The 11,167-nt window shown below is 41.7% G+C and overlaps 1 protein-coding gene across 1 annotated transcript; it reads left to right on the top strand.

Annotated features, from left to right (window-relative positions):
• Positions 1 to 452: 452 nt before the first annotated feature.
• fcer1g (Fc epsilon receptor Ig) lies at positions 453 to 9,876 on the top strand. The gene is made up of 5 exons (XM_062964899.1): positions 453 to 1,429; positions 2,838 to 2,929; positions 7,799 to 7,837; positions 7,929 to 7,949; positions 9,606 to 9,876. The coding sequence occupies exons 1-5, from the start codon at positions 1,378 to 1,380 to the stop codon at positions 9,696 to 9,698; spliced, it is 297 nt and encodes a 98-aa protein (XP_062820969.1). The 5' UTR covers positions 453 to 1,377; the 3' UTR covers positions 9,699 to 9,876.
• The last annotated feature ends 1,291 nt before the right edge of the window (positions 9,877 to 11,167 follow it).

The following is an 11,167-nucleotide window of genomic DNA, read 5'->3' on the forward strand; positions in this document are numbered from 1 at the left end:
AAAAAAATTGACAGAAAAAGTAGTTCAATACACAGTAATACTATATAGTAATTATTGTATTTACTAATTTAGCACCAAAATATCACGATGTATTGAAAACATTGACTATAAAAATGTGTTAGAAAATCCAGAACGTTGGATAAGCGAGTGTTGGATAAGACTCTACTGTATTCAAAAACATTTAACCTACCGATGCCTCAATTAATGTAATTTTATTGGGATCTATTTTTACTTCTGAAATTTACCACCCTCAGCTTATACTGGAGTCAATGATTTCCCAGTTTTTTTTGTGTTAAAATTAGGTGCCTTGGCTTATATTCGGGTCAGCTTATATTCGAGTATATCATCATCATCATCATCATTTAATTACTTATTAATCGCCCTCCATCCAAGATGCGCTAGGCGATTTACAAGAGAAAATTATAAAGGATAAAAATACATACATACAAATATTGATATAATTAACATAGATTAAAAGCTCTAGTAAAGAGCCAGGTCTTGAGTGCGAGGGTCAAAGGCCTTAACTCACGCATGGCTCTCATATAGGGCCATATACCGTGCCATATATACGGTATATATGGCAAACATTCAATGGCCTTTATACACTTGACAAGACCGCCCATGCAGGGAGCTTTGAGAGGGTTGAACAGAAGTTCTCTGAAGCTTTAGGTGGTCTTACTGCCTATTAGTAGAAAGGATAGAGAGTTTCCTCTATGCTGACGATCATGCCATTACTGCTCAAGCAGAGAGCTTTAAAAGGGTTGGTCTTAGTTGTGCAAATACTCCCTAGACACCAAAATCTGGTGTTCCAGGCTCAGCGATGAGTCCAGGCGAACATCCAGACAGCGAACCCGTGCCTTCGGGGCGAATATAATCCTATATATACCCTGTTCGGCCTTGCAACCGGCCAGGAGGACTTCTGTCTTGTCTGGATCCAGTTCCAAAAGAACACGGACACAATGGGAAGTTGTAGACAACGGGGTCCGGTGAATCACCAGAAATTGGTTCAATTGTACAGACTATCGAAAGCCAGTCTTGTCAGCATCAGCAGGGGCAGGAATGGCGAGATTTTCACGGGAAACGGGACTTCCCAGTTTCGGTCCGCTCCGTGCCCTGTGCTATTCAGAGTCAGATGCAAGAAAGGAGAACTTGACGCGGTGGCGATGGGCTATCTTGGAGGAAAGAGCGCAAGGCCTCGCAGGCAGGAAAGCATGTGTTTTGTGGTTGTGGGCAGTCCTTGTGCCGGATCGAGCAGGAGCCACGCTCAGAGGGTGCCGGACACTGCGCCGAGAGAACGGCTTGCGCCTGCTCTTCCCTTTGCGTCTGCCTTTCAGGGAAGGATTCGGAGCTTGAACAGGTCGGGACCCAATCTCCACGATGAAGCCGTATCTCTGGATGGCCCTGGTTCTCCTGGCGGCGGAAGAAGCAGGTAAAATGCATGGGGCGGGAGGGGAGGTGACGTGGGTCCCATGGCTTTCAACGGGGAGAAAGGCATGGTCACTTAGGGAAAGGTCAAGGTTTTTCCCGGACATGAAGTCCAGTCATGTCCGACTCTGGGGGGTTGGGGCTCATCTCCATTTCTAAGCCCAAGAGCCGGCGTTGTCCATAGACACCTCCAAGGTCATGTGGCCGCTGGTGATGACGGCATGGAACACCAATGTTACCTTCCCACCAATGGGAGCAGTACCTATTGATCTACTCACATTGGCATCTCCGTAGACACCTCCACGGTCATGTGGCCATAGGCATGACTGCATGGAGCGCTGTTACCTTCCCGCCGGAGCAGTACCTATTGATCTACTCACATTGGCATCTCCGTAGATACCTGCAAGGTCATGTGGCCATAGGCATGACTGCATGGAGCGCCGTTACCTTCCCGCCGGAGCAGTACCTATTGATCTACTCACAATTGGCATCTCCTTAGATACCTCCACGGTCATGTGGCCATAGGCATGACTGCATGGAGCGCTGTTACCTTCCCGCCGGAGCAGTACCTATTGATCTACTCACATTGGCATCTCCGTAGATACCTGCAAGGTCATGTGGCCATAGGCATGACTGCATGGAGCGCTGTTACCTTCCCGTCGGAGCAGTACCTATTGATCTACTCACATTGGCATCTCCGTAGATACCTCCACGGTCATGTGGCCATAGGCTTGAGTGCATGGAGCGCCGTTAACTTCCCACCAATGGGAGCAGTACCTATTGATCTACTCACATTGGCATCTCCGTAGACACCTTCACGGTCATGTGGCCATAGGCATGACTGCATGGAGCGCCGTTACCTTCCCGCCGGAGCAGTACCTATTGATCTACTCACATTGGCATCTCTGTAGATACCTCCATGGTCATGTAGCCATAGGCATGACTGCATGGAGTGCCGTTACCTTCCCGCTGGAACAGTACCTATTGATCTACTCACATTGGCATTTCCTTACATACCTCCATGGTCATGTGGCCATAGGCATGACTGCATGGAGCGCTGTTATCTTCCTGCCGGAGCAGTACCTATTGATCTACTCACATTGGCATCTCCGTAGATACCTCCATGGTCATGTGGCCATAGGCATGACTGCATGGAGCGCCGTTAACTTCCCGCCAGAGTAGTACTTATTGATCTACTCACATTGGCATCTCCTTAGATACCTCCACAGTCATGTGTACATAGGCATGACTGCATGGAGTGCCAATGTTACCTTCCCGCCGGAGCAGTACCTATTGATCTACACACACTTGCATGTTTTCGAACTGCTAGGTTGGCAGAAGTTGGGGCTAACAGCGGGAGCTCACCCTGCTCCCCAAATCCGAATCAGCTGTCTCTTCTGCGTCTTTTGCAGATGCTTTGCAGGCGCCCGAACTCTGTTACGTCTTGGACGGCATCCTCTTTGTCTATGGCATCGTCCTGACATTCTTGTACTGCCGACTCAAGGTGAGTCCTGATCAGTCTCTCACATTTTGTTCGCTTTGGCCGAATCTACACTGCCACATAATGTGGTTTGGGTTACATTGAACTACAGTATATACTCGAGTATAAGCCTAGTTTTTCAGCCCTTTTTTAGGACTGAAAAAAACAAACCTCCTCGGCTTATACTCGAGTGAGGGTCCTGGTCAGCTTATACTCAAGTATATATGGTACATTTATTATTTTTCTCTATTTTTATTGATATTATTACATTTATTATTTTACTCTATTTTATTGGTATTATTACATTTATTATTTCATTCTATTATTATTGTCACTATTACATTTATTTTACTCTGTTATTTATTATTATTAATACATTTATTATTTCACTCTGATATTATTATTGTTACTACATTTATTATTGTACTCTATTTATTATTATTAAAAAGATACGTAAGGGCATTTACATTGAAGAAGATGAGAATAATGATTTGATCAGAGTTGGACAGTCTTATCTTAAATTAAAGTTTCATGTAAATATTCAAAAACATTTAACCTACTGATGCCTCAATTAATGTAATTTTATTGGTACAGTAGAGTCTCACTTATCCAACACTCGCTTATCCAACATTCTGGATTATCCAACGCATTTTTGTAGTCAATGTTTTCAATACATTGTGATATTTTGGTGCTAAATTCATAAATACAGTAATTACTACATAGCATTACTGCTTATTGAACTATTTTTTCTGTCAAATTTGTTGTGTAACATGATGTTTTGGTGCTTAATTTGTAAAATCATAACCTAATTTGATGTTTAATAGCCTTTTCCTTAATGCCTCCTTATTATCCAACATATTCACTTATCCAACATTCTGCCAGCCCGTTTATGTTGGATAAGTGAGACTCTACTGTATCTATTTTTATTGCTGAAATTTACCACCCTCGGCTTATACTGGAGTCAATGTTTTCCCAGTTTTCTTGTGGTAAAATTAAGTGCCTTGGCTTATATTTGGGTCGGCTTATACTCGAGTATATACAGTATATTATTTATGATTACATATTGACCATATAGCGCAGATCCGGTCAATGATGGCAATTTGATCCCATGTGTTGTCGAAACCAGCGAGAATCACTAGGTTGCTGTGAGTTTTCCAAATTGTCCAGCCATGTATGTCCATTGTTCCAGAAGTAGCATTCTCTCCTGACGTTTCGCCCACATCTATGGCAGGCATCCTCAGAGGTTGTGAGGTATACGTAGATGTGGGCGAAACGTCAGGAGAGAATGCTGCTTCTGGAACATGGCCAGGCAGCCCGGAAAATATACAACAACCCAATCTATATATATAAAAGAGTGATGGCATCACGGCAATTCACAAAACAACAAAAGTACAGGCCCCCCAACCTCAAAATTTGACAACACAACCCATCATCCATGCCTCAAGGTTGATACAACAAAAAGAAAAGAAAAATAAAGTCCTAATTAGAGGGAGAGCAATAATTTTTTTTATCCAATTGCTGCCAGTTTAGAGGGCTCATCTCTGCCCACTTGGTTGCCTAGCAACCAAGGGACAGCCAGGCTTCAGTTAGGGGAGGCAGATTTAGGCCTCACTTAGGCTTCTTCCACAGATTATCTAATTTGCACTGGATTATATGGCAGTGTAGACTCAAGGCTCTTCCACACAGCTATATAACCCATTTATAATCTTATATTATCTGCTTTGCACTGGATTATCTTGACTCCACACTGCCATGTAATCCACTTCAGTGTGCATTTTATACAGCTGTGAAGAAGGGGCCTCATATAATCCAGTTCTGAGCAGATAATTTAAGATTATCAGTATACAGTAGAGTCTCACTTATCCAACATAAACAGGCCGGCAGGATAAGTGAATATGTTGGATAATAAGAAGGGATTCAGGAAAAGCCAATTAAACATCAAATTAGGTAATCGTTATACAAATTAAGCACCAAAACATCATATTATACAACAAATTTGACAGAAAAAGTAGTTCCATGCGCAGTAATGCTATGTAGTATTTACAGTAGAGTCTCACTTATCCAACACTCGCTTATCCAATGCATTTTTGTAGTCAATGCTTTCAATATATCGTGATATTTTGGTGCTAAATTCATAAATACAGTAATTACTATATAGCATTACTGTGTACTGAACTACTTTTTCTGACAAATTTGTTGTCTAACATGATGTTTTGGTGCTTAATTTGTAAAATCATAACTTAATTTGATGTTTAATAGGGTTATCCTTAATTCCTCATTATCCAACATATTCGCTTATCCAACGTTCTGCCGGCCCGTTTTGTTGGATAAGTGAGACTCTACTGTACTGTATTTACAAATTTACCACTAAAATATCACAATGAATTTAAAACACTGACTACAAAAACATTGATTATGAAAAGGCAGACTGCGTTGGATAATCCAGAACATTGTATAAGCGAATGTTGGATAAGTGAGATTCTTCTTTAATATGAAATAATTACTGGGATAGAATAATGCAGAACAATATAATCTCTAAAACCAGGACAGTAAATAAACAGGGGAATTCCACACAGGAAACAATCAGGGCCAGCTAACACCTCCCAACAAAGTATTCCCATCATCAAAGTCTGGCAAATCCTCTGTTTTCTCAGGGCCACAGACAGTAGAAGCACATAAAATATCGCAAACAACACCACTCCGAAAACAAGGGAATTCCAGACAGGAAACAATCAGGGCCAGCTAACACCTCCCAACAAAGTATTCCCATCATCAAAGTCTGGAAAATCCTCTGTTTTCTCAGGGCCACAGACAGTAGAAGCACATAAAATATCGCAAACAACACCACTCTGAAAACAAGGGAATTCCAGACAGGAAAGAATCAGGGCCAGCTAACACCTCCCAACAAAAAATTCACTCAGGGAGGAAACAGCCAGGCTTTAAAGCTGCAAGGCCATTACATCCTAAACATTTTTCCTAATTGCAGCATTCATACTTGCCTCCGACAAACAAAAAAAAACCAATCAGAAATATTGTATATTCACAACCTTTAGGAAATAATATCCCCTGATGGCGCAGCGTGTTAAAGCGCTGAGCTGCTGAACTTCTGGACCGAAAGGCCACAGGTTTGAATTGGGGGAGCGGAGAGAGCCCCCACTGTTAGCCCCAGCTTCTGCCAACCCAGAAGTTCAAAAACATGCAAATGTGAGTGCATCAATAGGTACTGCTCCGGCGGGAAGGTAGCGCTGCTCCATGCAGTCATCCCACATGACCTTGGAGGAGTCTACGGACAACGCCGGCTCTTCGGCTTAGAAATGGAGATGAGCACCAACCCCCAGAGCAGGGGTCCCCAAACTTTAGAAGCAGAGGGCCGGTCCACAATCCTTCAGACTGTTGAGGGGCCGAATTATCATTTGAAAAAAACAAAACAAATTCCTATGCATACTGCACATGTCTTATTTGTAGTGCAACAACAACAAAGCAATACAATATTTAAAAATGAAAACAATTTTAACCAACATAAACCTATCAGGATTTCAATGGAAAGTGTGGGCCTGCTACTGGCCAATGAGATAGTCAAGTTAATTAGGATTGTTGTTGTGTGCCTTCAAGTCATTTCAGACTTTGGCCGAGCCTAAGTCTAAAATTAATTATTTATTTACTGCATTTATTTACTACATTTATATCCCACCCTTCTCATCCCGAAAGGGACTCAGAGCAGCTGTATGTACACACAATATATTATATTATTAGCATAACACAATATTAGCATTATATATTACTATATTGAACTATACCACTATACTATTATATAATATGTAATATATAACATATAATTAATATTATTATATGGCATTACTATTAATATTATATTGTATAACATAATATTATTATCAATATTATATGTATATACAATATATTATATTATTAAAACTGATATAAAAATATTATATTATAAAACTGAGGGCGGGGGCCAGGCAAATGACCTTGGAGGGCCGCATCCGGCCCCCGGGCCTTAGTTTGGGGACCCCTGCTCCAGAGTAAGACACGACTGGACTTAATGTCTGGGGAAAACCTTTACCCTTGACCTTAACTACCACCAATTCCTCAATACTTTATTTCGCATACCACCAGACTTCGCCACAGCAACGCGTGGCCAGGCACAGCTAGTCTATATATATATAAAAGGGTAATGAAATTTTGGCCTAGGACAAAACAACAAAACTACACATCCCAGTAACACTAAACTTGGCAGCACAACCCCTCATCCATGCCTCTAGGTTGATACAACAAAAAGAAAAGAAAAATAAAGTCCTAATTAGAGGGAGAGGAATAATTGTTTTTATCTAATTGCTGCCAGTTAGAAGGCTAAGCTCCACCCACTTGGTCTCCTAGCAACGCACTCAGCCCAGGGGACAGGCAGAGTTAGGCCTCTTCCACACTACCTATAAAATACAAATTATCTGATTTTAACTGGATTATATGGCAGTGTAGACTCAAGGCCCTTCCTCACAGCTCTATAACCCATTTATAATCTTATATTATCTGCTTTGCACTGGATTATCTTGACTCCACACTGCCATATTATCCACCTCACTGTGCATTTTATACAGCTGTGTAGAAGGGGCCTCATATAATCCAGTTCTAAGCAGATAATATAAGATACTTTATTTCCCATACGACCATACTTTGCCACAGCAACGCGTGGCTGGGCACAGCTAGTCATTTATAACATTGAAGATGTTTTCTGCATTATGCTGGAGGGGAAAAAAATCAAATAATTTCAATTTTTGACTTGAAAAAATAATATTTTACGGGCAGTGTTGTGACTTGTAGCTCGGCTTGAGCCTGGAATGGGTCCGTGACCTGTCTGTTTTATTCTTGCCTCTTCAGATCCAGTATCGAAAGAAAATGAAAATCCTTTCTTCGGAGGTATGTAATGAAATGAAAGAGTCTATTCTGCCTCGGTTTCCTTTTTTCCTACCCAAACAACTCACCTCCTCTTTTCTCTTTTTGTTTCCAGAAAACAGAAGGCATCTATACAGTGAGTGTCTCGCTATTCTATTGTCCCCTTCTATTCAAGGGGCTCTCTGATTGTAGGTGAACTATAAATCCCGGAAACTACAACTCCCAAATCTCAAGGTCTATTTTCCCCAAACTCCACCAGTGTTTGCATTTGGACCTATTGCTTATCGGTGCCAAGTTTGGTCCAGATCCATCATTGTTTGGCGTCCACAGTGCTCTCTAGATATAGGTGAACTACAACTTCCAAACTCAAAATCAATGCCTACAAAACCCTTCCGCTATTTTCTGTCGGTTGTGGAAGTTCTGTGTGCCAAGTTTGGCTCAATTTCATTGTTGGTAGAGTTCAGGATGCTCTTTGAATGTAGGAGAACTATAAATCCCAGCAATTACAACTTCCAAATCTCAAGGTCTATTTTCCCCAAACTCCACCAGTGTTTGCATTTGGACCTATTGAGTATCGGTGCCAAGTTTGGTCCAGATTCATCATTGTTTGGCGTCCACAGTGCTCTCTGGATGGAAGTGAACTACAACTCCCAAACTCAAGGTCAATGCCCACCAAACCCTTCCAGTATTTTCTGTTGGTCTCAGGAGTTCTGTGTCCCAAGTATGGTTCAATTCCACCCTTGGTGGAGTTCAGGATGTTTTTTGATTGTAGGTGAACTAGTACCTACAACTCCAAAATGCCCAGGCCAGTAACTCACACCAATTAGATTAAATCAAATTGATAAGAAATACTCTAAGCAGTGCTGGAGGGGCTGCCAGGAAAATGGTACATATATACATATGTGGTGGTCCTGTAAATATGTTCAAAAGTTTTGGGAGAACGTTTCTAAAGAAATAAAGGGAATCACCAAAACAGAAATAATAGGAACGCCTGAAATAGCATTGTTGTCATTTATGGATAATATTCAAGTATCAAAAGAGTTAAAGGAACTACTCGCCAACTTGCTAACATTGTTTGCTAAAGATTGTTAATAGCCAAAAAATGGAAAGGTAGTGAGGAGTGCCAATTGGAAGAATGGTATAAGGAGATTTGGGATATTGCAATAAATGATAAATTGACATGTAAGATTAAAATTAAAAGAGGGATATTAAAAAAGGATGATTTTGGGAAGATATGGGGAAAATTTATAGAGTTTGTATATGTAGAAGGTAAGGGGAAAAAACCTGTAAAAGAAACAATGGAATTTTGGAAATAAATATTGTAATTGGCTGGTCTGGGGCGAAGGGATAGCACTAGGTGAAGGGGTAATAAAAGGTAAATAATATGAGTATATAATATAGAGAGAGAAAATACTATATGAGCTTGATATACATAACTCTGTATTGCAAATTTGTTAAAGAATGTATAAGTTTTAAATATAATAAAATAAATAAATAAATAAATAAATAAATAAATAATAATAATAATAAAAATGCCCAGGCCAATTCCCCTCAAAACCCACCAGTGTTTAAATGTGAGCATATCGGGTCTGCATGCCAAGTTTGGTCCAGATCCATCATGGTTTGGGTTCGTAGTGCGTTCCGAATGTAGGTGAACTACAACTCCCAAATGTCAAGGGAGCTGTGGAAGTGGGAGCTTGTCTGTGTAAGTGGTCACCCCAGCCACACATACATGTTTTCACTCTTATTGTGGATATAGATAAATATTATGATCTTGTTTTCCTCTCCACAGGGCCTTGCCGCTCATGACCAGGAAACCTATACGACGCTAGAACTCCCAAAGTTGCAGAAGGAGCCCTCCCGGAAAGAGCCCTTGATGGGGTAGACGCAGATCCTGACATTTCATTATATTTCCATGCTATGTTGTATAGCAGTGTAGACAGTAGAATGTACATCACAGTAGTAAACAAGCCCAGCTTTCAGCTTTGCATACTGCGTATCTCTGCTTTCCATCATGATTTCTAAGGACCGGGTGCGGAAATAAACTTGAGCTGTGAAACCAAGGGAAGTGAGTCACTCTCCGTCGGTCCTTTGACTTCGGCGGCGTCTCGGCCGCAATGTATGCATTTCTTCCTGTCCGCGACCCTGATCACAAACATCTAAACCATTGTTTGAGTCCACAGTGCTCTCTGGATGTAGGTGAACTACAACTCCCAAACTCAAGGTCAGTGCCCATCCAACCCTTCCAGTATTTTCTATCTGTGTGCCAAGTTTGGTTCAGTTCCATTGTTGGTGGAGTTCAGAATGCTCTTTGATTGTAGGTGAACTATAAATCCCAGCAACTACAGCTCCCAAATGTCAAGGTCTATTTTCCCTAGACTCCACCAGTGTTCACATTTGGGCATATTAAGTATTGGTGCCTGGTTTGGTCCAGATTCATCACGGTTTGAGTCCGCAGTGTTCTCTGGATATAGGTGAACTACAACTCCCAAACTCAAGGTCAATGCCGACCCAACCCTTCCAGTATTTTCTATCAGTCATGGAAGTTCTGTGTGCCAAGTTTGGTTCAGTTCCACCACTGGTAGAGTTTTGAATGCTCTTTGATTGTAGGTGAACTATAAATCCCAGTAACTACAACTCCCAAATGTCAAGGTCTATTTTCCCAAGACTCCCCCACTGTTTGCATTTGGGCCTATTAAGTATTGGTGCCAGGTTTGGTCCAGATTCATCTTTGTTTGAGTCCACAGTGTTCTCTGGATGGAGGTGAACTACAACTCAGCAAAGGGAAATACATTTCCAAAAGGCTGCAATTCCCATTGTGTCCACTGGATAGCATCAGAGTGGCGCTAAGGAGCAAGCGCTACGACTCAGCAAAGGGAAATACATTTCTAAAAGGCTGCAGTTCCCACGATGTCCACTGGATGGCATCAGAGTGGCGCTAAGGAACAGGCGCTACAACTCAGCCAAAGGAAATACAGTTCTAAAAGGCTGCAATTCCCAGGATGTCCACTGGATGGCATCAGAGTGGCGCTAAGGAGCAGGAGCTACAACTCAGCCAAAGGAAATACAGTTATAAAAGGCTGCAATTCCCATTGTGTCCGCTGGATGGCATCAGAGTGGCGCTAAGGAGCAGGAGCTAAAACTCAGCCAAAGGAAATAGTTATAAAAGGCTGCAATTCCCATTGTGTCCGCTGGATGGCATCAGAGTGGCGCTAAGGAGCAGGAGCTAAAACTCAGCCAAAGGAAATAGTTATAAAAGGCTGCAATTCCCATTGTGTCCGCTGGATGGCATCAGAGTGGCGCTAAGGAGCAAGCGCTACGACTCAGCAAAGGGAAATACATTTCTAAAAGGCT

Source organism: Anolis carolinensis, unplaced genomic scaffold (assembly GCF_035594765.1).
Source record: "Anolis carolinensis isolate JA03-04 unplaced genomic scaffold, rAnoCar3.1.pri scaffold_14, whole genome shotgun sequence".
NCBI lineage: Eukaryota > Metazoa > Chordata > Lepidosauria > Squamata > Dactyloidae > Anolis > Anolis carolinensis.

What these genes read in the sequence shown, in the direction of transcription:
- fcer1g (XM_062964899.1), top strand. Translation starts at nt 1,378, where the DNA reads ATGAAGCCGTATCTCTGGATGGCCCTGGTTCTCCTGGCGGCGGAAGAA. An exon ending in TCTTGTACTGCCGACTCAAG is followed by an intron (nt 2,930 to 7,798) that starts GTGAGTCCTGAT and finishes TTGCCTCTTCAG; the next exon opens with ATCCAGTATCGAAAGAAAAT. An exon ending in TGAAAATCCTTTCTTCGGAG is followed by an intron (nt 7,838 to 7,928) that starts GTATGTAATGAA and finishes TTTTGTTTCCAG; the next exon opens with AAAACAGAAGGCATCTATAC.